The 27,711-nt window shown below is 38.3% G+C and overlaps 1 protein-coding gene and 1 long non-coding RNA gene across 14 annotated transcripts; both read right to left on the bottom strand.

The window, feature by feature from the left end:
• Window positions 1-2,369: 2,369 nt before the first annotated feature.
• On the bottom strand, window positions 2,370-9,781 carry LOC124314533 (sortilin-related receptor-like). The gene is made up of 12 exons (XM_046779764.1): window positions 9,562-9,781; window positions 9,076-9,222; window positions 8,452-8,571; window positions 7,632-7,991; window positions 7,395-7,557; window positions 7,157-7,323; window positions 6,925-7,071; window positions 6,045-6,323; window positions 5,444-5,557; window positions 3,587-3,718; window positions 3,112-3,183; window positions 2,370-3,040 (listed from the first exon to the last, which is right to left on the bottom strand). Exons 1-12 carry the CDS (start codon window positions 9,698-9,700, stop codon window positions 2,838-2,840), a joined length of 2,043 nt encoding a protein of 680 aa, XP_046635720.1. The 5' UTR covers window positions 9,701-9,781; the 3' UTR covers window positions 2,370-2,837.
• Window positions 9,782-10,110: 329 nt separating this feature from the next.
• LOC124320576 lies at window positions 10,111-22,099 on the bottom strand. 13 transcript variants are annotated; one of them, XR_006913996.1, is made up of 10 exons: window positions 21,835-22,099; window positions 21,347-21,496; window positions 21,072-21,296; window positions 20,608-20,693; window positions 11,152-11,268; window positions 11,019-11,083; window positions 10,906-10,953; window positions 10,700-10,852; window positions 10,481-10,628; window positions 10,111-10,418 (listed from the first exon to the last, which is right to left on the bottom strand). It is a non-coding gene; the product is annotated as an uncharacterized LOC124320576 (long non-coding RNA). The 13 variants fall into 13 exon arrangements; XR_006913985.1 differs by having other exon boundaries at window positions 21,072-21,280; XR_006913992.1 differs by having other exon boundaries at window positions 10,111-10,408; window positions 21,072-21,280.
• Window positions 22,100-27,711: the final 5,612 nt, after the last annotated feature.

Here is a 27,711-nt window from a genome sequence, read left to right as displayed (position 1 = left end):
TCACTGAAGAATCGGTTAAGCAACTCTGCCTCTTCCTGACGACGCTGCTCATCGCTGAACCCGGAGAAAATTGTGATTCGATTACCCCGACCCGACAGAGACAATTGCTGACCTGCTTCGAGGCTCTGGAACGAGCGGCAACTCCACACAAAGTCCCTCAACAACCGGACGTGAAAATACAGAAATCGGATGCAACGACACAGACGTTGAAACCTGAGAGCGACGAGAGCGACACGGACACTTCTACGGACGAGTCGGACACGGAAGAATATGAGCCGGGCCCGGATTCAGAGACTAATGGCCTTCTGGAACCTGCTGAAATCCGCACGAACTCGGCTTCTGCCTCTGACAAACGGATGAATTAGAAGAAACTGGATAATGCGTAAACTTAAAGTGAGAAAAGTTCTGATCGTACAATTAATTTCTTTTTGTCTTCAATGTAATACGTTTGAAGCTATCGATGAATTACAAAAAGTCAGTTTAAAATTTTATTTTCTGATTAATATTTTTTTACCATCCACCATTTGATTCTTATTTTTAAAAAGTTATAAAATCTTCTTATCTTCCCTTTAGAAAATAACAATCAGTATACAGCCGTACATTTTAGCTAAGCTGAAGCATGATGGGTATGGAGATATTATCTAATGGCATGGTATTGGTATGGGTAAGGGTATTATTATCTAATTTGTTACAGCATGACGGAAATCATTGACGTGAATCAGTTAGACAATTTGTTTAACTCGCATTGTAAGTGAGACGCGTCCTGATTCAGGAAAATACTGAATTTCTTTATTGGGAGTAATGTGCTTTATGCGAAATTATGTGCCTGCTAGTTGCCATGGCAACACGTCGTGAATATGTTGTTTTCAATTTTCAAATTTTCTTTTGCTAATAATTTTGATTGCAATGGCATATTCATTCTCGCGGAATCACTTTGAAGGGGAAAAATCGAATTTGAAAACAAACATGTTTCATGAAGGACGCGGCTGTGATTAATCTGAAAAGTGAAAACTAAAGAGGTCACAATATCAAAAGTTACCAACACCAACACTCTGGTTCCGTGTATGGATTCGTGTGCTTTCATACACTATTTTAGATTAAACGTGGTTGAAAAAACCCTTAAATAACATGCAATAACATGCGACGTGGAACTAATAATAATTTTTGATTCGATCTATACATTCATCTGAAAGTTTAATCCACGAGTATTAGCGCACCGTTGCGATCTGTGCATCGATAGCTGTTTGGGAAATTTTAAAAGGAACCACATCGGAACCGATTATGCAAAGAGGATTAGAGAGCTATTAATTTAAATAGTGGGTGGTAGGAGGGGGTCAATCAAAATAAAGGAGGAAAACGACAAGGATTGAAAGAAGAACAAACTGGTAACGGCGCCAGTTGACTGTTCTCGATCTTTCTTCCTGGATACCTTAAAGCTCTAACAGCCAATTTAACAGGCAATAGGCCTATACATTAGGACCTATTTGATATATATAGGCCTATACATTCGATATTTATTGAGTGGCCGAAAAAAAATTACCGTAAAATTAGTAAATTACCATACCTACACGAAAAAGTAGAGAAAACATCCCACAAAGAAATGTCTGCTTCATCAAATTTATTAAATCAAGAAAATCAAAAATGTTTCTATCGGTATTAGGTCAATTTGTGCGATGTGTCAAATGTTTGTTAGTGACACGTAATTTAATCACGTCAGTGTTCACCGGGCACGTCGTTGACAACCTTTCGATTGCTCAATAATCCCGCGCAACAATCAATAACCCCATTAGTCTGACATCATCGCATACACGGACTGACCCTCTAGTATGACTTTAGATCAAGTACATCTCATCAGGCACTACACCTGGCTACCACCTGATTACCAATTGGGATTCTAATCTGAGCCTATACCCGCGGACGGGACCTCTGTCTAGAATCGCTAGATTCGCCGATAGTTTGATCACCCAACGGATCGCATTAGAGTGGCGCCAGAGCGGATGTATTAGCAACTAACAATGCTCACCAGAGCCCAGAGGGATCGAATTCTAGTCCCATGTGCACCTTCTTTTTAGTATCGCCTTATCCGAAGCACCCACTCTTCCACAATATTTATTAATTTAAAAAAGGTAATCTTTTCAATTTAAGTGGATAATCGCCAAACATGTAATTTGATGTATCGATGACTCCAGATTTTACAGTTTAAAGGTATTGCTGGTATGATATAGAGTAGTAACACAAAGAAATATACTATTACGTTTTTTATTTACATATAATGAAAATACAATTTTTTTCTTAATTTCCTACATAGAAATTTGTTACTGATTCCCGCTGATTTCTTATTGAATTATTAAAGGAAAATTGCCACTGCCACATCAACAACAACAAAAAACTGAAGAATGTTTGTCGGCAGATGATGATGTAGGCCTACTACTGTCGGTATCATTGATAAATCAAAACCTGATCAAAACCAAAATTAAGCAGTGTAATCTTTTGGGCATCTGTTGTTATTCCTACAATCAATTGTAAGCAATGATAAATATTTTTTTCTTCTTTGACTGCTGTTAATATGTTGCGGTGTATTACGCGGCATCTCAAGTGAATTTACATTTTATATTCTATTACAACCCATCCATATGTTACAAGCAACTGAAAGCCAAAACGTTGAAGGCGTTTAAAAATTTAACGAGGAGAATAGTATATATTATATGCTTTGTAGTTTCACATAATACGTACATGACACTTATTTGACACGGACTTAAATAAAAAATAATTGACATTTCATACGGATACAGATCGAACCGATTTTTTCACCTCACAATTTACAATCATATTTGGACCTATATTACACTGTGGCGAATGAAGATTTGCGGTTGGAGCCAAAACAGAGAGTCTGCGAAAGAAAATATTGATAAAAGTCTTGATTTCTTAACATATCGTACGTATACATACCCTTGACTTTTACGAATTAGCACAACAGAGAAAATAATTGCGAGCGCTAGAATTGGGAAGACAACGCCACAAACTATCGCAAGAGTCGGATCTATATACGTTATTGATAGTACACTTGTTAAACATTTGTAATCGACTTAAAATGAAGTTAAATATTTTCACCTGATGCCGAGTTACAACTGATCAAGTTTTGGCCAGCTCCAATATTTATTGTTACAGTCGTCATCATGTCATCTGCGCAAAAATATTTTCTATTATTATTGGCTTCATATTAATGCTTATGTGAATGATCATATACGAAACATACTAGCCAATCTCTAACATAGAGTTCTTAGTGAGTAGTAGATAACACCGTTCTTTTTGAGGCCGTTTATATACATATACTGTACATACAAATAAAGGCGTCTCCTGTTCTGAAGTTGGCAAAGAGCTGCCGAGGATCGATTAAGCCAAAATGGAGGAGGAAAAAGAAGAAGAAGAAAATATTTGGGAAGAATAGAACAAAAGGGTGGAGCTACGAGAAAAAGAGACAGAAAAAGGCGTTCGTGCTGAGTGAAAAGGAGACAGAAAAAAACAAAAATATTCCACACAAAGCACAAGAATAAAATTGGTGATTAAAAATGAAATTCGGTCTTACGAATAACGCAGTCGGCTTCGTCAGAGGAGTCGGCGCACTCGGCGACGCCATTGCACCGCTGAGTGCTGGCGTCGATGCAGGAGCCGTCGCCGCAGCGGAAAGAATTGGACCACGGACATGGCGGGGTCAAGCCTTTTTTTGTGTCACCAAGAAGTTGAGAAAAAAAAAATCGTATAAACCCAAACAAAGAATAAGAGAAATGTAGAAACGAATAGGACAATAAAGAACACTTCATGGGTGGAGTTGGATGTTTTAAAAAATGCTTGATTTCTGTGGGGGAGCAGATTTTATAACATTACGTCATTATAACGTTATGTCATTGTCATGACATAACAAAAGACACAAACATTGAAAAGAAGTTAGTCATGATCGTGCTGAGACGCATATGCACAATCATTACACCGTCACCAGAACAGAAACTTCCACCAGCACTGAAACCTCCACCTCTAAATAAATACATTTTGCCTTTTGATTGTGATTGATTAATAACGGCGTTGATTAAAATTAAAAATTGAAATTGAAAAAAAACAAAAACAGATTGATTGAAAACGGCGGCTGGATTTCGCAAAATAGCTCGTCCGACCGATTAATGGATTTGATGAAATAAAAATACAAAAAAAAGCTTGAAAGAAATAACATACCAAAGACAAAATTTTCCTTTCGCCCTTCGTTTTGGTTAATTAAAACGCTATTAGGCCTCCTCTCATTTCCCCGTTTTTCTTCCTTCCTTTCTTTTTTCTTTCTTCTTTCGAGTTATTATAGAAACCCCGTCAAAACTTCCGGTTGGAGTAGGGCCTAATCAAGAAAAAATTGCTCGTAGCAATTCTTCCTGGTAAAATTGGACAATGGAAGCTGAACAGGTTTTTCCTCGACTTGTTAAAGGAGAATGGCCAAGTGTGCGAAAAAACGAACGGAAGATGAGAGCGCGCAGCAAACCGGAGCTCGGGACGATCAGAGTCAGACTGATGAGAGAAGATTCAGATGATGGAAGGAAAGGCTGAGCGCAGCAGTGCGATCCCAGCAACCAACCAGCAATCCGCCTTTTGCTTTTACTGTGCTGCAGCGCATCACTCCTACAAATATCCCATTCCTTATTCTTTCTCTGTATATATATTATACTTCACCGTCTACACAGTCGCTGCTGAAAGTACTACTCCGTTACTCCGGCGGGGACCTCCTTCACGCGGGATTCTCTCTCTCTCTCCCGCTTCCCCCCCAGTTTTTATTCTTCTCTTTCAGCGCTGCCCTTTCGGCTTTTGTTCGGATGATGACTCGGCATTGGAAGTCGCTGTGTTTTCTACGTACGTGACTGCTGGAATTTACTTCATGTCTTTTCCCCACCAGCAGGCACCTACCACCGAGTGGCATCGACCCGCGTTTCTTTTTTTACGCCCAAATTAAAAAAAGGAAGGAGAAATAAATGCTGTTTCAGTTGCTGACGAAATTAATGGCTACACGCAATGAGGGAGGGCGATGGACCGCCTATGTATACGTTATGAAGTGGTGATGAAAGAGTTAAAAGATTTCGTTGGAATGGGATTTAGGTGAAGGGTGACGTGCGAGCGGTCGAGCGGCCGTTCTGTCGACTGGTTATTCCATGCTGGGACGCCGGTTCACATCACGGTACTTTTTCCTTTATTCTTTCACGCGCATTCCTCCTTACGTAATTAAGAATTTCCTATCGTGTCAACACATTTCAACTTGCTGACTGTATTACCCTATACGAGGCGTGGCTGATTTTAAATTTTCGAGCTTTTATCCGAAACGGGCTTAAAAAAATTTCACGCAAAATAAGACGAGGGGAATGATGGATGCGAAGAGAAAAATAAAATAAAAATAAAATGATTGGATGTCTACCTGTGACGAGGCAATCAATTTCGTCTTCTCCGTCTAAACAGTCGGCCTGACCGTCGCAGAAAACGGAAAAGGGCAGACACCGGCCATCGCAACTGAACTCGTCCTCTTGGCAACCTTCTCGTGAGCAAAGGGAAGAAGAAAAATGAAGAAAAAATCCAAACGATTTATACAAATGATTCGACAAAAAAATAAAAATAAAAGAATAATAATCAGCAAATGCCCTGAATCGACCATTAAAGGCTAATCAATCAGCTCACACTGATCATTTATAACTACATAATAAAGGCGAGCAGTATAGAGATAGCGGCGGACATGGTCCGCAATCATGCTGGGAGGAATGGAAGAGTAGCCGAGAGAACCACCTGACGGTGTTTGATTGATGTAAATCAGTCAGTTGGAAAATACAAAACAATAAATGATGGAAGAATTTCGCCATTTACATATTCCGAGGTGCGTCATTTTTTCTCCTCCCCCCTCCCCCCCTAGCTCGATCACTTATTCCACGCCCTGTGACAACCGACCTCGAAATTTCAGTTGGAAATAATATTTCAGAAGGAAACTACTGAGAACTATAAGAGGATGTTGAAATTGAATCAATTACCAACGGGTGGCGGCTCTGGGGTCGTCGTTGTAGTTGTTATTGTTGTTGTTGTTGTCGTCGTCGTCGGTGCTGGACGGTTGGTGTTGGTCCACGCAACGGAGCAACCGTAGCAATCCTCCTCGTCGTCGCACTCTGGACAGTTGACGATTCCGTCGCACTGCGGTTCCTCAGAATAAGATAAACCGTTGGGTACTCGGCATTTGGTTTTGATGTCGCCACGGCAGTCCAGCTCTTCCGGTGCTGAATCAGAATCTCCCGGTTGAGGAAATAAGTCCGGCGCTACCAATAAAAAATCATTCACCACCCAATATTATAATATGTCATTGAAATATTTTAAAAACCAAGAAATACAACAAAACAAACTGTGTGGAGAAAGGTGAAAAATTATTGGAAATACCAGGCCATGTAAAGATCGAAGTTAAGGAGGAGTCGACCTTTGTCTATTTTATCATTTCCCTTTATACGGGCCATGTCAGTTGTTTATCTATTTTCATTGCGATTGTGAGGATCGAGATGACAGCTGGATTGAATTGGCTACATATAGATATAAACAAAAAGTTGCTGCTGCTGCATCAACTCAGGTGTGATCGATTGATTGGAACAACAAACACAAATACCGGACGGGTGGTGGTGGTGTTGTTTTTATGTGATAGTAACACAATTAACTAGGCAAACAAATACAACACATAACATAAAACAAAATAACAGAAGAGAGAAGAAAAAAGGAGAGAAATGATGAAGAAATCCTCCTCTTCCCAAAAAAGGCCATTCCAACGCCCACCATTGTTATGGACGCGTGTGTCGGCCGGTCACGAAACAAAAAATTGGAAGGGGAAAAAAAAACAGGCATAAGAAAGGTAAGAAATCAAAGACTTACCACGGCATCCTTCCTCATCGGATCCATCTTCGCAGTCGTCGAAGCCATTGCAACGCTGCTCCAATGTGATGCATTGGCCATCCGATTTGCATTGAATCTCACAATCGTCTGGATACTCAGGAGGAGATGGAAGTGGACTAATGGCGGAACCTACAGACGACCATTCCATCCGATCGACAGATCAAATTCAAATCAAATCAAGTGACAAAACGAATACTGCTGCAGATCGATTTACCTTCGACGACTCGGAACGTGAATCCCTCATCAGACTCGACGTAGAATGACCCAATTACGCCGTTTTGCACGGCTGAACAGAGAGTCGACTCGGTGACTTTCACATCGTCAAAATCTTGCGATTCGATATCGAAATTGACTTTGGTCAACTGTCGTTGACTTGTCCGTCTTAAAAAGAGAAAATAGTCCTTTAAAAAAATCCCAAATAAAGAAACGTATACGCCAAGTTGAATACTTACTCGAATGTTTGGACATTGGTCGTCTGAGTGCCGGATACGTGCAGGTAAAGATAATCAACGGCAATGTTGAAACGGTTCGCCATTTCACTAAAATCGCTGCTGTCTCGGTCGCCCAGCTTCTCATTGTACGGCTCCTGAACCAGCAACGAGCACCGGTACATCTCTGCAATATCAAATCAAAAATTGGCGCCATTATTTTCAACCCACATTTTCGGGATAATAAATGTTGTATTTTACGTCGTGTGCCCATTCCAGCTCCACCTGGAGAAATAGGTGATGGAAGAATAATTTCTCCGTCTTCTGCTGATCCATCGCCCAACATCAAGTCTTCATCATCGTCGTTAATTTTCAACACAGCCGGAACTTTCTTGTGGTTTTTCTTGCTGTGGTTGCTCTTGTGATTGTTGTTGTTGTTGTGCTTCTTATGGTTCGGTTCCAGTTGCTTTAAGTTGGCTCTGACAACAACTTGACTTTTCTTTTGAGCAACCGCCGCTTTGTGGTGATCGTGGTGTTGTTTCGCGTCTTTTTTCTCGTCTGTTTCAACGTGCTGTTGCTTGAAGGAGCCGAAATTGCATTTCCACTCATCCTTGGCACAAGCTGGGTGGCGAGTCATTAATCCAAAGAGGAATTAAAAAGAAACAAAATCCCATCATAAGCACGAGAGCGTGAACTAATAAGCACCGCTGACCAAAACTGGGTGTAACGCATAGAAAATCCAATTTGGCAGCACTTAGTAAAACTGTTTACAGGGAAAGAAATGTATAAAATGGAATAAATGTTACCACAAATGATGATAAATACGAAAATTTTATAGACATTTTCTGTTTTGGTAATAAATTTAATTTTCTTTTGACTGATTGAATGAGGAAACATTCCGGCTGTGGATTCAAAGTGTCAAGGAAAAAGTAATGAAATTTATGTACTAGCATGAATGAGTTACTGGTTAGCGGGACCGAGGCAGAAGAGCAAATTAAATTTCATTTCCACAATTTTAGATCAAATTAAAATTGATAAGAAACTGCCGTTCGAGTAAGAAAGAAAAAGTTTTGTCACTTACGGCATCCGATTTCGTCGCTTCCGTCTTGGCAGTGCTCTCGGCCGTCACAGCGCTGAGTAATGGCGATGCAAGTCTTATCGATCTTGCACTGGAACTCGCCGGCCAGGCACGGTTCAGGTCCTGCAATGTACAACGTTGACGCATATTCAATTCCGAAGTGAAATTAGAGAGTGAATCTTCATCGCATGCTGATCCTCGTCGACAACTTTTTGATCTCACACTTAATCACACCCGACTTCACAGACTCTTAAACTCTCTCTTTCTCCTATCCGTTTTATTATTCTGGTGTCCGGCGTCGTATTCTACTTACGTCATTTGAATTTTGGCGCCTCTCACAAACACTCCGCCATGCACAAACACATAAAACGTGTAAAACACAGCTGCAGCTAGAGTGCATTCTCTTTCAGTAACAATTAAATGTTATTAACTGGTTGTTGTTGTAAAGGACTGAGGGATAGGCCGGCGTCGTATCAGGACAGCCGACCATAAGCCAAGCCCATCCATATTAGACAGAAAAACGGAAATGCAAAACGGAAATGCGGGGCTCAACATTCGCTGAGCTTTTATAAACTTATTTTAACTCTTGATTTTTTTATGTAATTTTTTAAGTAGCGGGTAACGTACCTGATGTATGTGGTTGTGGGCAGTTCAACTCGTCGGAGAAGTCGAGACAGTCGGCCCATCCGTCGCACTGCCCAGAGGCATCGTCCAGGCAAGTCAATCCGTCACTACATTGAAAGCCTTGGCAAGCGGCCGGTGTTGTCGGTGGTTCTGTAATAAATCAGTTCAGAGTTTTTATTAATTATTAATTAAACGAGTTGTTAATTAATTCAAAACTTTGAGGACACTATACACACACAAACACGACAAGCAAAAAATAAAACAAAATACACGAGTATGCGATTATCATCAGGAAATTTTTTCCGGTGCGGATTCATCTGCAATTCCGCATTGCTGTTTTTTTTGTTAGCCAAATAACTATAATGAAGACACGTAAAATTGGGACACCATCACAAAGTTATAAATGAGTTGTGTTTGATCGAAATGATCAAAACAGAACGACTGTTTTACTGCGTATATAGTGCGTACATTAGAACAAAAAATTCCTACCCGATTTAAGTGTGGAGAAAACATTTCTGGGAGAAGAGGATGATGATGTATCAATATAAAGAACATTCTGCCCGTATGCTGAACAATCACAATAACATGAAAGGGCCAACACGGCAGTCAACACTTGCACTACCAGCATGACTGCAACTAAACAAAATAACAATGGTTTCCCGCTAACAATTTTGTGTGTCTATAGTGTTCAAGATTAACTGTGGAATGGACTCAAGTTTAGTGACTAAATAATACTCGGCGACGCAGACTGTGAAGAGCGAGAGAATGTAGATAAAGAAGTGTGCAACCAGTTCAAAGTTAAGATAAAACATAAACTTGTCAAATTAAAATATTATTAGCTGTAGCGGACCTATAGGAGCTATTCCGCACAATCCGTTGCAACCCAGTCATTTCCGGTGAAAAAAGTATTTGTACTGGAAAGGAACGTTTTATCTTGGTTGGCTGGGGTTTTTTCTTTGCTGACCGCTACCGCAATTGATTTGACGACGCTAAACGACGCGATAACTATTTAACAAAATTAATTGGAACATAGTCGGCACGGGAGAAAAACTTTGCAATTTATTTAGATTTAATCCCATTGATCATACTTTTTAGTAAATATAGTCCTATACTAGATTCAAAATACTTTCGTTTGACAACATTTTGATTTTGACTTTGAAGGGATTTCCTTGAACGATAGTTTTCCATTTGAGTATCTAGATACTTGCGTGTAACCTGTTGCATCTAAAAAAAATTTTTGCGGATACCGGTAGCCGTGCATTGTTCTTCCGTAAGACAGTGCTGAGTTTCAAACGGACCTTGGCGAGTTCTCTCCGGCGTGTCGAGGTAAGCACAGCTGTTTAAAACTGAAATCCCAATAAATGTCTGGGTGGCTTAATATTCTAATCAAAATCATTCATACACTCACCAATTCCTAAATCATGGACTAAGCTTCGTACATAGAATACTTTACTCAAAGAAAATTCAAATGTAAGTTCTTGGGAGGAATAAACTCAAGAACGGTAAAGTCGTGACAAGTCAACAATCTTGGCTTCGGATCTACCAGAACTCCCTCTCTGAATAAACAATACGATTCAAGAAAATTGCTTTACATATTGCCAAGAGATGATAGTTAACAATAATTTACCTGGCTAGATCACCCAACTAACGGTAATTATTACCATATTCCAGCAACCGGGATCAAACCTATCTTGGTTATCACCATAATAATCAATGCTTGACACACTAACCCACGAATCATCGATGTCGTCAAAGTTTCGCCAAAGGTTACAAACAGGTCCTATGAAGTATAATTAGGCAAATTAAACCAAAATTGACAAATCCTGTAATTACTAATATCGGGGTTGCTTTATAGCCACTAGTTGAAGCTGATAATCCGGCCTAAAATAATACAGAATAAAATTTATTTTCAAAAATTACGTTGATCATATATATTAATGTTTTACCAACTACAGAAGTACGCACTATGGGTTACCAGTCAGATTCAAAAGAGTTCCAAATTCAGGGTTACCTTTAAAAAAAATTTTTTTATAAAAGTTGCAAACATATTTTCTTTAAGACATATTTGGAATAAGTTACCTGATTTATCCATTTCAGAAGAATCTGCATAGCATCCATCAAGATTAACATAATCACCACCCACCCTTTCAGCAAAAGTGTTTGAATCAGTTAAATGAGTGAGAATCCTTGGATATCCTGTCCAACATTTAAGTAAACAAATAAATTCACATGCAGAATCAATATTGAGAGTAATTTCCAACCACCTCGTCAACAAGTAAGAGTTCCATAGTCTTCATACATTCCAAATTGTAAACCTTTAGAATGAATCTTTAAAAAAGTTATTACTATGGGGAAAAAAAAATATGATGACGGAATACCAATTAGCATAAGTTTTGATCAACTCACATAGTCAGCAATCAGCATGCTTTGATTCCACTAGGGAATCTAGTAGCATCAGCTTGGAGTTGCCCGATAATGATCAAGTCAACATCCAATGAAATTATATTGTAACCAGCACTTAAATATATCCTTCAGATACCATAATCTTCACTAGATGTTCAATGTTGAAATAAATCTTAAAAAACAAAACAAAAAATACTTGTGTAAACCAAAAAGTATGTGTAGTAAAACAATGCATACCTTAGTAATGCAGTTTTCGGGATCATTTTTGCAGTCTGAATTACAATGAAAACTTTCCCATGCAAGCTGACAAAATTTGAAATAAAATCCTAAAGCTTGTGTACTTCTGATGCCAACCCATCTCATGGAAGGAGTTCGAGCTAATATCCATTTTCAAGTGCATCTCCACAAACCAAAGAGCAGATTAAAAATCCAGCCAAGATGGTTAACTTCATCATAGTTATTGCATCAAATTTCTTGATGCTTGCTGTAAATTGTAATTAACAGTGGACTGTTCTAAATAATAAAACAGCTCAACTAATCTCAAGTGATTAAATCAATATTAAATCAAAGAAGCTTACGAAAGGAAATAGTTTCGAGTATTTTACCATGTTTGACACTTGAAAAATTGAAACTGTTGGTAGCAGACGACATAGACATCTAGCGGCTTAACATGTTTAAGAGGAACGGGTGGGAGAGTCGACTTAGGCGTCAGTTGGTACACATGTTACAATTGGTCTCCGAGTTCGATTCCACATCCGGGCAATACTAATTATTAATGGCTAGTCATTAGATTTGATATGTTCTAGTGAACAAGGGGTACCAACTCCTTTCTGAAGAGGCGAGACAATCTTAGGCGGTGATACCGTAAAGGTTTATCTCGCAATACTCGACTTCATTCAACAGTAATAGAAAAGATCCCCACTTTCATGTGGGTAATCCCATCCTCAGGGGTGGGTGTGTAGGCCCGAGTCTGAGAGGAAAAAAGAACTCGATTTAGGATTGAAGCACTTCGATAACTGAAAGTGTGTGAACACTGGGTTGCTTGCAACGAATATAGTTTGAAAAGTGTATTACTCCCTTCCTAAATTGATGTACATCTGTGAAGTGTACCGGCTCAGCTGATGTCAGGGATTGATTGTCAGACTACTGACCCACCTGACCTCGTAGGGTTGTTGAAGTTTAGCATTAGAGATATCAATACTACTAATACTTAGTAAACTTTTGTTTTTCTAAAATTCTAGTAAAATAATAAAATAAAAAAAAAAATATAGAATTTTTCAGTGATTCTCAGAATCTGATTATCAATGTAGCAAAAAAAATAAAGATGTTGAGAACGAAAAAGATCTTTATAGAGTACTACCAAAAGACAATGTTCAGGAATGATGGCATTTAATAACCTTGTGATACCTTCCATATGGAGATTCATTTTTTCAAAAGAATCGAAGGTAAGATAAGAGAACCTATTTATGTTTTTTTAAAGAAATTCGAGTAGCACATCGAAGACAAGAAAAGTTACACAGTCTATTCTAGAAGATTTAATGGAGAAATAATGAGCGCGGTCAATTCTAACTATTTAGACATTTTTCGTTAAGATTAAAGTCGACGATAAAAGCTGGGTTAATAAATCGCACGAGGTCATGTCATGTGGTCTCTTTTAACTACTCGTCGCGTCTTGTACTTCTTTATATGCCATGATTTCTGCTGTGATTTGTTTGCATGTTTTCTGTTCCTGGAAACATAAACGAAAAATGGCAAAATTGCAAACAAACCCCACCAATTTGAATTAGTTCATCTTCAAGGAAATAATACTCGCACGTATTAATGGAAGAGTTAAAAGGTACTTACCTTTTAACTCTTCCATTAATATAGTAGGCTACTATAAGCTCACTTTCCAGGATGCAATTTCAGAAAAAAAAAAGATAATAATACTACACTGTCAAATACAGCTAAGAATCAGCGTCTAGAAGTCGTTACCCATTGAATACAGATTGCTTCGTGTGTGATTTACTGATTTACATGGAGTCTCCTACGTCATGCAGTTTGCAGGTTACAGTTAAATTTTGACGACATCTAAAACAGTTTGAGAGTATGGGTTTTGTACTTAAACAGAGGGCTAAAACATTGTATTAAATTTTGCAACAAAACTAAATCGAATGCGGAATTTGTTGTCAAAGCATGCGGAATGCATGGTCATTTACTGGTACTTTCTCATTTTTAGCTAAATTCGTGAACGCATTATCTTGAAATATTTTTGGGTATCTGAAGGGGGGGGGAGGGTATAGGCTAGTAAAGATGATTTTCGGAATTCATGTTAAGTAATTCTGATTCACACCGGTTCCTAAAATTATCTAATTTCGGAGTGTTGTGATAGTAAAACGTAAAATTCTTTCATTTTGTTAAGCATGGCTATTAACAAATTCACATTGTGAATCCTCTCATGTGTGTCTTGGTTTTGTTGATCCCTCACATTTTGCAAAATGTTAAGACAGTGTCTCTGAACTTCCCTTCGAGGCTTAGCAAAGCGAACAGATATAAACAGAGAAGTAAAATATAAGAAGCTAAGATTTTCATTGAAAATATCATGAGTTCCTTTGAAATAACAGAAAGGGAAAATCGCAGGGCGGCATCCATAAGTCGGGATAATAAGAACGACGTCGTTGATGAAACCTGGAACTATCAACGAATTCAGTGTACCACGCCTACAGTAAAATGGGTTGTCTATGGTCCGGCAATAGTCTCCGTGAATCATGGCAAATCTGTGGTTAGCAAATCCTGAGAGATCAATACTTTCAAACCCTTTTTTATCTGCAAAATTAAAACCAAAGATAAGTCGATCAAATATGCAACAGCTTGTTATATCGATACCTGTTCATTTAATCGTCAATATCCCAAAACTGATTGCTCAACTGACTGAATTATTGTTATCGACGCGCTACAGAGTCAGCGGACAACTCTCTCACACAGTTCTCCTTTGACAAGTTAACAGGCAAGACTGGTCACAACCGCTCTACATCTACGGGATTTGTATAGGTATTGAGTATTGACCGTAGAAATTTTGTCTCGAAGTCTTGAAGGAAACTTCCTTCGATTATCGACTAAAATATGCCTTTCGATTTCCGCAAACAATGTATAAATTATGATACTGAAATGCCAGAATCTTTGATCTTGTTCTTATCTAACAATTAGGATCTTGATCTCTATTAAAGGAGGAGTTTACTTTGATTAAAATTTCAAATGAAAACACAGAAAAACCAAAAAAAGAATGTCTCACATGATGAAAATTGCCTCAAGGAACGAGTCCCGAAATGGCACAGAGTGCGAGATCAACGAAACAAGAAAGCCTCTTGGTATTGGTGCAACGCGCAAACTCACGAATATCCTACGTATTTGTGATTGGCTACACAGCAGCCCGCACCTATGTATCGCGCACTCCACATCGCGACAAAAAATTGCGAACTGAGTAACGGCAAAGATCAATCTGTTAACATCTTACAGTTAAAAGTAGCCTAACAAGAAATATATCCGTTTGAAATTCACGCGGTAGGAACTTTAGACATGCCATTGGCATTGCTTAGAACATGGACTGATGTTGATCATACGAATGCAAGAGCGTACTTAACAAGAAATTTACAAAATGGTAAAGAGCAAATATTGCCGCCAGCTACACCAACCAAAAAAGGATCAAAGATACAGCCAACGCCATCCCACAATGGCACAATTGTCATGGTAAAAACAAAAATATTTAAACAACTGTCGAGAGAAAACGGATTGGAAAACAATTGCCATTCAACTGTGATTTGTCGCTATCGACTTCACGAAAAACAAATCAGCACGACAACAATTACCAGAGCCGACATCGATAATTCCGCCGACACCTGTTTATTTCGAAGAGAAAAATCTAACAGAAACAAACAGATCAAGCAGAGAGCAACATAAAATGGCCAAGGCGCGAATATTTCAGATAAATCGCGGAACCCGTGACAGTTTGGAATGGCTCCCACTGTGACAATTGCGTTGCTCTAAAGAGTATTGACGAGAAAAATGTTGCGCGATTGCAACATCACTTCAAATACCGTTCCACGTATTGCGTCTTTTATCAAGTGATGACAAATCTCGAGAAACGAATCGTGTCAAACGGTAACATCAACAAAACGCACAAGAAAGAATTGTGTACTTCCAGTCGAAACCGAGGTCGAAACAAGCTCAACACCTGTGCGACTGTGCGAGTTATCAGCAGAAAATCCGCATGAATTCACGTCTCCAGAATCGGAATTATCTGAAAGGATCAGTCACTTATTCAAATGAGCCGCCAAGTAAAGTGAAGAGCTAACTGGACCAGCTGAGACTGACTGAATCGGGTGAAAGTAGTTTTTAAATTCCCACAGAATGTAAAGCAAAGTGTCACGGAATAACATGAATCGAAATCTATCAAACAAACTAACGATGACTAATACCAAATTAAATTCGAAGACAAAATTATATTTTTTAAACTTGTGACATAAGAAAAACAACGGGCAATTTTAAATTCCAAAGAACTTTAAGTGGATCTACACAGACCATTTCATTTTTTAAATGTCAATACTTAAAGGCTTTATCTCCAAAACGGATGGCGATAAAACTTCATGTTTTTTTTTCAATTGTAAAATCTAGTCAAGAAGGTGGCAAGATATCTCAACCGCGGAAGTTTGGTTTACGTTTGTTTTTAAAAAATAGCAAAAAAAAAAAGTTTTCGCTTTATGAACGACAGCCTGGAGAGAATTCTCAGGGGAAGCTAATAGAAGGCCAACTAGCTGTTGCCAAAAGTCGCCAAACATTACAAAACAAAAACAACGTTTTCTACTTTCCTAAGGAGAATGGCAATCTTAAACATTGCAGCACTCCTTTCCTGGTGAAGACTGTCCTGGAACGATACCAACAGAAAAACCGTTTGGCGCAACAACCGGCAACAACGACTAATCGCAGCCTAGAGGGGATTATAACTTTATAAGGACGATGGAAACTTGGGAATAAAATTTCGGGATTATGGCTATCTTAAGACTTGTCGGCAATTTACATAACTCTTTTCCATTGAGGGAAGAACAATGAAGATGTCATCAACAGATGACCTTCTATCGCAACAATTCAACGCACGGAATGGATATTCACATTTTTTTATTTTAAAATTTCAATTTGGACTTGGCTCATGTTAGACTTGACTTAAGAAAGAGGTAATACAATCAAAGTTAAAAGTTCGCGTAACAGAATTCGAGAAAGAAATGCTAACAATTTTAGCCAAAATGAATGTCACTCTAGCTTGACTTTAGATCAAGCATCTCTTCGGGTACTTAATTCCTGAAGCGCCTGATTACCAATTGGGAATCTAGGTTCAATGATAACTCACCAGAGGTCATCACTCGGGAGGCGAGAACACAATGCCTGGATTCACTAGATTTGTAACACCACAGTGGCGCCAGAGCGGGTGTGTGAGCCACTTCTAATGCTCACTGGGGGGCCACTTCTAATGCTCACTGGGGGATTTGAACTCCCATCCCCAAGACAAGGCACACCTGTTCACAAGTGACGCCTTATCCAACAAACCCACTCTTCCACAGTAACAAACAGTAAAAATAAAAATGTATTTTTAATTTTAGTGGATGATCCGTGATCGCCATAAATAGAATTTTGTGTATCGATGATTGATCGATACTGGTAAAATTTTAATACACTAAATTTCAGTTCTAAAACATAGGACTAAAGACTAGGAATACATTTTCCATGTAGCACATTGGATCATTTCTACACAGAGAACTCAGACTGTGCAAACTCGGATGACGCATGTGCGACACTTCGTCTTCATGAAAATACGCCCAATATCAGAAAAAATTATTTAAAAAAAACTTGAAAGGATATCAAGAAAGAATTCCATTTCTTAAATAATCCTGAACAAGCCATAAGCAAATCTGTCTGGCATCAAATAAACACAAAGCCGAGAAAAACGCGGACTTATTAAAAAAAAAAGCGGCAGATTTTGGTGGAGTTTTATAGGGCCCACTGAAACGGCAACATTCGACTGCAATCGCTATAAGGAGTAGATGACGCTATTGCTGGATATTGCTGACAACATTATTCAAAAACGGCTGAACAAAGAACTGATCAAAGAAATCGAAAAAAAAAATCGAAGAAAATCGAAGGAAAAAAAAACATCAAAATAAGGAACTTCTTGAAACCGTTCAGCCAAAGCCAAGCGGACGATGAGAGTCTATTGACGAAGGATTATGGGTAGAAGACCCTCGTTTGGGTTCGTCAGGAGTTAAAAAAAAACATGGAACAAAACTTTTCTTCAATTTAGACATCCGTTAGGAGACGAAGAATTTGGCAAAAACTTGAAATAAATTGTCGATCCGAAAAGAGGGGAAAAATCTTCACTCAGAAAAATATGACTTCCCCTTTTTAGGAAAGGTGTCGACTCGAGTCAAAGAAATTTTTGCGGCGATCACATCACTCACTCATCAATCACCGCACTAATTTTTTGTTAATTATGACTATCATTTTGTTGCGTGTTTTAGTTCTTTCGCGTCTAGAGACTTCTCACTAATTCCATTATGTTTAATGGTCTAGTAATAGTTGTTGCGCATTTGCATATGCTGTGTAGGTTTTTACTTCAACGGTGGTCTTAACTTAGGTAAAGTAACACGGAAACAATGAACAATTTTCGAAAGTCAACGAATAGCGAACAATTTAAACAAAGTCCGAAGAACTTTAAGTGGATCCAAACCGAACATTTCGTTTAAGTTCAATACTCAAAGGCTTTATTCGTTATCCCCATGAAGGATGGTGGAAAAAAAAATTGAAAGAAATGCTCATATGGCAAAACAAGTAATCTTCACCAGATTGACAGCTCATCTTTAGGTTATAAACCTATTGAGTGCGTTAAATCAATGTGGGACTCTAGGACAACTGAGGGGGTCCCCTATCGGGGTCTCGTGAATCTAGAACGTATAACGAATTACTGGAATGGCTTGTCGGTTTCGCACCTTGTTCCTTGTTTGCGTCACTTCAGCCTAAGACTAAGACTTTCTCGACCTCTTTAGAAGGGAGATAATGGAAATGCCCGGAGGTAGAATCGAACTCGGGGTCGAGTGATAAGTACTGATACAAACTGACGCCTTATCCGACTCGCCCACCCGCACTCCCACAGAAATGTTTAGCCGCTAGATGGCTATGTCGTCTGCTACCAACAGTTTGAAGTGTAAACATGGTTCTAGACTACTCGGAACCATATTCTCTTTCGTAAGCTTCAATGATCTTTAAAATAATTAATTTAATCAGTTAATTATTTATAAGTTGCTATTTAATTATTCAGAATATTCCACTGTCATTAACACGTCCATTCACTTTGTCTTCGATGTGCTACTAGAATTTCTTTTTGAAAAAAAAACACAAATAGGTTCTCTTATATGACCTTCGATAAATTTCCAGGCAAATTCTTGTGGCAGTTCCCTAGATTCAGTTCCTAAATTGATCGTCAAGACTACTGACCCACCTGACCTCGTAGGGTTGCTGTAGTTTGACATTAGGATATCAATGCACGATTTAGCGAATACGATGATCTAGTGATTAAGGGATTTGTGTCTTGGACAATACTCCCTACCATTCATGGGGGCGGACCGGCGGAAGGATCTTAAACGGAAATGGTGATACCGTAAAGATTGTTCTTACTGTGCACATGACTTCATTTATCCATTTAACAATCGTTCATTTGGGTGCAAATCAGTTGAGACGAAAAATTTTAATGGGCGCTTTTTTTTTAATGCCGAAAAATAAACCAAATTTCTCCCTTATTGGAGTAGCTGTCGGTTTCGCACCTCTGTTTCACATCATTTCAGCCTAACTTTAATACATAACGTCGGCATCATATACAGTTCTTTGACTTCCAGAAAGGACGATCGACGATGGCGTTTTAGGGTATCTTTAATCGCATTATTGCTTACTGTATTTGAGTTTGGTGCAGCTTTACCGTCCTGAACTCCGTTCTAAAATTATTACCGAATTGAAGATCAAATAACTAAATTCAATTTATCGAATTTTTTAATTTAAAAAAAAATGAAAATGACGACATGTTTACTCCTAGCGGCTGTTGGCAGCAACTTTAAGAAAAAAAACCAACTACAATTAAAAAATAGAACATGTCGGGTTAAAGGAATTATTTTCTAAAATTGAATAATAATATCTACATATGAAAATCAATTTATAACATGAGGGTGAATTAATGCAATAATGCTTCTCCGCTAGTGCGTAGGCCTAACATTGGTCACAGAATCATCAAGTTTCGGGTGGGGATTCGATGAGCTGCATTTATGTTTTTAAAAATCGTATTATCTAGTCAAGAAAGTCGCAAGACGGGAAGTTCGGTTCAGTTTTGTTTAAAACAAAGAAAATTTCGCCTTGTGAAAGACAGCCTAGAGAGAATTCTCTAATAGAAGTCCAGCTTGGCTGTTGCCAAATATATTCCTAACATACACCCAAAATCTCCAACTTTTCTAAGGAGAATGGCCATCTTTGAATTGCTGAAAACTTGCTGCACTCCTTTCATGGTGAGACTGTCCTGGAACGTTACCAACAGAAAAACCGTCTGGCGAGACAAAACGACCAATCGCAGCCTGGAGGGGATTATAAGGACTGTGGAAACTTGGGAATACAATTTTGGGATTATGGCTATCTTAAGAGTTGTCGGCAAGTTACAGCACTCATTTCCTTTAAGCGAAAAACAATGGGGATGTCATCAACAGATGACCTTTTATCGCAACAATTCAACGCACGGAATGGATATAGGCTTTTGAAAACACGCAAGACGTTGCGCCATAGAACGACACGTCGAAGAAAAACTAGGAAAAATGGGAAAGTAACCTTTTCTTTTGAGGAACAAAAAAGAAACACTTTTGATAGAAGTCACCCCATCTTTCCCGTTAGTCCTACAACGTAGGACTACGAAAATGCAAACCGACACTCTCCGTGTAGAACATTGGATACACTGAGAACTTGGACGGTGCAAGCTCGGATGACGTATGTGCGACACTTCGTCTTCATGAAAATACGCCCAACCCCAAACGAACAGGAATAACGTCCAAAAAAAAGGAAAATTCAATCTCCTACCTTTACAATCAACTCATCAGGATGCAGGAGGTGACAATCAAAGCACGAGAAAATTGAGTGGCTCCTTAAGAAGAATCAACGATGGTCTAATTTAAACAGAAGAGGGAAAATTAGCACATTGAAGACTTCAAACGGATACAAAGCAACTTATCAATATCAGTAAAAAAAAGCTAGATCAAATACCACCAGGGGATATTTTTTCAAATTCGTTTGGCTGATTTTCTTGTTACAAGGTTTTAAACATTATTTTCGTTATACACCATTTTAAATTTGATTTAATGACAGAGAAAATGTTCAAAAATTAGATATTATTCAGATCGCAAGATTCGCCTTCCATTAATGTTTTTCTTTCGTAATACTTTCTCAATCTGTACGTGCACTAGAATTTAACGAAATAAACTCTGAAAACCGAACGTCTAATTAATTATTTTTCTTAAAAAACTCAATATCTAGTTAGAGTTTACCTTTTCTGACGGAACTATTTCCGCTGGACTTTACTGACGCCCATATAAAAAAGGTTGACTGACGTGAAAAAGTATGACGTCCTCGTGAATACATCCACACTCACATGGATGTACACGAGGAAAATCTGAAGGGAAATTCATAGGAGGCGTTCATTGAGGATTATCGTTTCAAGTTTCGACGTATTTTCACCAAGCTGCAAGTTGCTGGGCTGGGCAAGTTTGAAACTGATTACTACAATTACCAAAACCAGCAATAAAATTGAAGTTCATCTTACTTTCATTCAGCTCGAAAGATAGCATTGGCAATGTTGATTGACAGGTGTGATGATTGACACTGAGTTTCCAACAGAGTGGTCTTGGAAATGGAGGCTGTATTTTGCTACCACAACAATCATGTCATCGAGTTGGCTCTCAAATGATTACACCTAGGAAAAAAAAGGCCTTTGTTAAAATTGTCATGCAGATTAAAACTGTTCTGCCTATTTTATTTAAGTAATGGAGACAGAGGGGTCTAATATTCAACTCTTAACTGAGTTGCAAGAATTATTTAAGAGTACTTCTAAGCCATCATCACATTCTTTGGTTCTTGTCAAGTACTTTGTTTTAACTTTCATTAAACTGAAACAGTGATGTCAATCACCTTTTCTTACTTTGAAACTTTTCTTTGCCTACATTTGGAATTCTTTCTTAATATCGATAATAGCATCGTAATATAAAGATCCGTGCACGTGCAAAAACGATAATAGTTTCTTTAGAAATTCACCTGAATACACTGAAGATAAGAGAAGTGCCATTCTAATATGTAGAAATCTATTTCACAAGCAAGAATGAAGCAGAGACCTACTTGGTATTTTCGTCCAGATTACTATTATCTGGACTGTTTCTTTATCTTATTAGAAACTGCTTTTCATAAACTCGCGAGTCGGATGTAGCACGAGCATGCAAAGAAACCACGATGCAAACAGAGTCTGTGATGCAAACGAAAGAAATAAAATAGAGGGGAAAAAAAAAGGAAAAACAGAAACGACGTCTGCAGGAGACGTGCAAAAACATAAAACAAAAGAAGGAGGTGTTCCGTTCACGATGTCAAATTCTGAATTCTCAATTCTCCCTAGCTTTTGTACTTTTTAAATTTTCTTTTACTCTTTTAGCTCAATTTTATAACGTTTGCAGAAATTATAACCTAGATTGAAATAATAAAAATGTATTTCAATCACTACCATTAACCTACATAATTATTTTATATAGTTATAACGGGAAGAAGACACTGTGGAGGGAGGGGGAATAGAACCCGGAAACCACCGGAGGACATATTCTCAACACTAGGCGCCATAACCATTAAACCATGGTCGCACAATCTGTTTGGTTTGAATTGGCAGTTAATTTTAAACGCCAATAAATCATAGAAATTCTCACGAAAATGCATACTTTTAATTTTCAACATTACTATTCAAATCCATAATAAAATGTAATTTAAGCATTTAGTTAACAATTTTACCACTAGATGTAGCATTTTTGCCTCAGTTGAACACACCCAAAAACGGAAAAACTTTTTCGAAATTTTTTTTTAAACGGACAAACCCAGACCCAGTAAGTATGGGTAGGGAAATAGTGAAATAGTTAGTTTATACTAAAAAAAAGGAAAAAAAAAAGAGAATTAATGAAAATTTTTGATTCGTAAGGAAAGCTTTTCGTTTACATATTTTCAGCGCAGATGGGTGAGGCGGATTCGGCCGTCATATCTGAAAGAGTGGGCCATTAAATAAAGTAAAAAGAAAAATTAGTGATCAAATGAAAATTTTCGATTACAATGCGTAAGCAATGAAAATTTTAAGGTTATATTAGCTGATCACCGGAACGCTGTCCAGTTTCCAGATTGACTTGGGTAGGGGCTTCCGCTTCCCATGTTGAATGGCCTAATTTGGTTTTGAAGGATATTCGCTCGTGGAAAACGCGGCTGAGCAGTGAAGGTTTTCTTGGCCGGTTCCCTAAATGGTGGGCGTGAAGGATCCTGGGCGCGATTGTGTGAGTCTTCCCCAGCAGAATGATTGACTCGATGATCCAAGATTTAAGCTCGGCATCACTTCATCGAATTCCAAATCTTAATAAATTAAAAAGTAACAACAAAAGGAAATCAGAACTGAATTTTCAAAAAAGTTTCGATTGGTACGTTTGAACCAAACAATTTTAATGGAAAAACACGAGAGAATTTTCCTGCCGCATGTCAATTTCTTCAAACGGATTGACTAGGGGCGATCTAGGACTACTCTAATAAGGAAGGATCGCAATAAAAATGTCTCCAACTACTTTCTGCCGACTCGTTCGATATTAATACGAGAAATGCTGTGACTTCCGTTTCTTGAGTACAGAAAATGAGAAAAGCTATATTGCTGCAAAATAAGATAGATGACTTGATTGTGATTGGGAACTCAATTAGATCATCTTTCAATTTTTAGTTCATCTAATTTAGATGAACTAATAATCGCCTCATTTCCTTCCCATGTGATGAAAAATGAAAACTAACCAAAACCATACACATTAGGAGTTAGGACACCCAGACACCTATAATGGTTACCGTCGTATGACAGTTGAGAGAAATTCACAGCACTTTGAAGGAGAACTTTTCTTACTTGCTCTTACACGATATTGGGAGGGCTATTCCTCTCATGATTAACTCAGTCTCACACACTGAACAATTATTACTTTCCAGTAAAAATATGGTAAATTATTGGTGAATTTATTCCTCTACGCTTAATCATTTTTCCTCGATTGGTTGAAAATGATGGCGAAACCAAAGTAAAAGAAAAACGCAGCCCTTATTATAATAGGATTCAGCTAGCAGCTCCGAAGGTACCTGAAACGAATTCGTGTGAAAAATTTAATCAATCGTATTGATCTAATATGTTTAGTAATTCGATTTACCATTGAATTAATTAATAAAAATAGTAATTTTAACAGCTCAGTCTCGGGAGAGTCGCGATCCGTCGTCCGGACAACTTCATGTCGTCTCCACACATTCCCAGCAGGTAACTAGTACCACCGGATTACATTAAAGTATTTTGTCGTTGAGCTACGAGACCGTATAAGTATTTCATTTTTCAGGGGTTTTGTTGGTGTTCAAAAATCATGTCGGAAATGTCAAAATGAAGACGAGAAGAATTCAAGGAATCATTTTGGGACACAATTAGAGAATATTCGCTAAGGTTAATTATTACCATATTCACAATGAGATCAGGATCATTCCAATGGCCAGGGGTAGCAACATTGAGGCAATTGTTGATCAAGATTCGACTTACAAATTGGATTTCAGCGTCAGGGAATATCGGCAAAACTTGGAGATGACGCAGAGCAAAAAGATTCTGACTCGAGGGCCATGCGACAGCATTAATATTCCGGATGTGAGGGAATTTCGCCGCGAACTACTCCACCTGGTGGAAGAGTTGTCGAACAACAACTGACACTCGCGAGATTGAAATGGCCGATAATTCCGGATTCTCCAAAGTGATTCGAGGTAATCGCGAGTGGCCGTCATTTATTGCCCGGTTCACCCGTGGCCCTGGACCCGTTCGTATCCAACAGAAGTGATGCTTCTTTTTTACCCGATTTTGGTGGAGTTGATCCTATTCGATCGTGACGTCGAAAAGATACGCGAGAATTACGATCGCACCTATCCGGACTTGATGGTGGACGCTTATGTCGAACTCAAATCACTGGAACATCTTTTACGAAAACCTGAAAATCCGCTGGATCCGTCACGGTCGACAGTTCCGCATCAATGAACACCTCGGAACTCTTTCTCTGAAGCACGAAGTTCACCGCCTGATACAAAAAGAAAATCTTCTAAAAATAAAATTTTGTGCTGATTGATAAAAATTTAATTCTGATAATAAACATTTCATTAAAAAAAAAGAATAACCCGTTTTTATTTCTGTAGCATACGACTTCCTCGTGTTTGTTGTTGTAACAAATAACCAGGAAGTGCCAGTGCAGGACTGCAGGTCCCTCTTAGTCATGAAATTTTGAAATTTAGTCAAGAATTTTTCACCAGACAGGATAAAAGGGTTGTCCTCGTGAATACCCCCACACTCGCAGGGTGTACACGAGGACATTTAAAGATAGGGGAACTGGGGAGGAATACGTTACTCATCGGCCGACATTGGAGATTTCTTTAATCAGGATGCTGTTTATCTAAATGATAAATAAAAAATTGGGTTACGAAACATATTTGTAGGAACAACAAGCAAGGAGAAGTTGAAAACTAGGCAGTGGGTAAACTCAAATTGTTAATAAACAGGAGAATCAATAAAGGTTTCCACGCTGCATTTATGCAAGGCATGCATATTTTGCATAATTAAAATATCTAGGAGATTGTTGAATAAAAGTAATAACTAAAATCATATATAATCCTAACAATGATACTGAAATTGTTGCTAATGACAGGTCAATAACACCAGCACAACCAAAACTGGCATATCTTGTGGATATGATATAACGATGCTCAGGCCTTAGATCTTCACAAGGGAAAAGGTAACATCATTCTATGTTATCATAGAAGGTAACATCATTGTATCAAAGGCAACATCATTGTTATCAAAGGTAACATCATTGTATTCTTCGTTTCATATTTACCTGCTGAACTGCATGCTGTGTGTATCAAGCGATTTTATAAAAAGTTGCGACCAGAGTTGACACATGCAATATTTTTTGTTTTACCTTTACTTTTTGTTCGTGCAGCCAAGTATCCAAAAAGGCAAAAACGCTATCGTTCTGTTTTCTTTAGAATCTTTAAATTCGTCTCTTCGAAACTTTAACACAAGGCGAAAGCAGACGACACTAATATTCTAATTAGCCGTTCTTAACAATCGATAGAAAAATCGAGCATCCCCGCTCAAAAAAACGATCAAACGTTAAATCCAATGAAGGACTCTTTTGCTAAAAGGATCAAAAACAACTTATGCTAAAGAGAAGGTGTAAAGGCAGGACAAATAATAAATTTCGATTAAAAAATTTACTTAGTTTAACCTGTGGGGAAAACCCGAGACCATAAAAACACTTTCACTTTATTCGTCTCTCATTTTCAACTGAGCTGGCAAAAACCAGAGGGCAAAGGCAAAGGGCATTGAGTCCATTGACGGGCAATCAATCGGGCCGGCAATAAGACGTAAAACCTTCTCAACAAATAATTAACACATTTTGCTCCGTAGTCTATTTGAGGGTATATACTTTCTCAAACTGTTGAAAAAACCACGAGTAAAAAAAGCAATAAACAATTAAGCTCCGATGAAAGTAAACTTCCTCATGAATCGCTTTTTTTTTTAATTATTTAACGCATGATTTGATTTTACTCAATTTCCATTTAACTGCTTCGAGAACATGAAAGGTTTTGAGAGGGCTTTGACTTTCGGCAATATTTTCACACAGGATGGAATACCACAATTTTTTGGGTCAGTTCACCCGAAATTTAATCGACATTAATACTCCTACAATCCAACCAACCACTCTGCTGAATGAATAAAGGAATAAAGTTAAACAGAATCGCGGGGTGTCAAATGCGCTTAGGTCCTAACAATTGTCACTCTAAGGGGGCTGGTGGTCTGGTGGACACGACAGGACCGGACAGGACTGATTGATAAAATCAAATGATCATATGCTGGTATGCAAATTTTATGAATTTAAATTTTCAAACTTTCTGAGAAATCATAATTCTGGTGAAAAGAAATATCAAATTTACTGGATCTTATAAATAATTTAAGAATTGTAATATTTTTTTCCCCTCTTTAAGTGTAGTCCAAAATGAATCAATGAAAAATCAATAATAATTAAAATTAAATTTTGATTGTATTGTTCCGAAAGTATTACACCGATATCGCATCAATTTCAAATTGCATCTTATTACATCAAATCACATCTTCATTCTTCAGCTTCACAATCTCATATTCAGTTGACGAGTGGATCTTCGAGGCCTTCAGTCGTATAGTTAGCTTAATCGAAGGCTGAGCTGCAGGTGTTGTAAGGACTGATGAGGTAGAAGATGTCCAATTCGCCTCTTTCTTGATAGTTGGTGCTTTCGATTTTATGGCCTTGGCGATTTCAGCCGCTACTGCCGCCTTCGACTCGGTCTTCAGGACTACTCTATTAGGAAGCTTATTCTTCTGGACCTTTGACTTGGTTGGTGTCGTACGTTCTTTTTTCAGTGACTTGATGTCAGTCATCATTTGGTCCTTGAGAAACGGCTTCTTTTTCTTTCCTTTCGGCACAAGGTGCATTCGACTGATCGATGGCATCACCAGGTCAACAACGGGAGTTGTGCTGCATCGCATGTACAGTGATGGCGGTGCAACAGCGGTGACAACTTTATTTTCTCTCCGTTTGTATGATCTGATCCTCTCTGGCCTGGTCGGATTTCTTGTTATAAACTTTTCAATGTCATAGATCGCGTGGGCAGGGACATAGTACGGTGTGCGCAACGGCTTCAACAGTGTGTTCGCGGGCAGTGTTGGTTTAGCCAATATGACCGGTCTCCGATTGTCGATTTTGGATTTGACCAAAGGAAATTCTTTCTTAGCTCCAGGCAGTTTTCGAATTGGTTGAGTATTCATTTCTGACTTGGAGTTCGTATTCGTAGGTTAATACAGAACGT

Source organism: Daphnia pulicaria, chromosome 1 (assembly GCF_021234035.1).
Source record: "Daphnia pulicaria isolate SC F1-1A chromosome 1, SC_F0-13Bv2, whole genome shotgun sequence".
Taxonomy (NCBI): Eukaryota; Metazoa; Arthropoda; class Branchiopoda; order Diplostraca; family Daphniidae; genus Daphnia; species Daphnia pulicaria.
Note: the sequence above shows the minus strand (reverse complement) of the source record. Positions and strands in the feature narration are given on the sequence as shown.

Coding starts and splice junctions, on each gene's coding strand:
- LOC124314533 (XM_046779764.1), bottom strand. CDS start 9,700: ATGCTGGTAGTGCAAGTGTTGACTGCCGTGTTGGCCCTTTCATGTTAT. Junction 7,558..7,631: donor AGCTGGAATGGGCACACGAC/GTAAAATACAAC, acceptor TTGATATTGCAG/AGATGTACCGGTGCTCGTTG. Junction 3,719..5,443: donor AATTGATTGCCTCGTCACAG/GTAGACATCCAA, acceptor ACACAAAAAAAG/GCTTGACCCCGCCATGTCCG.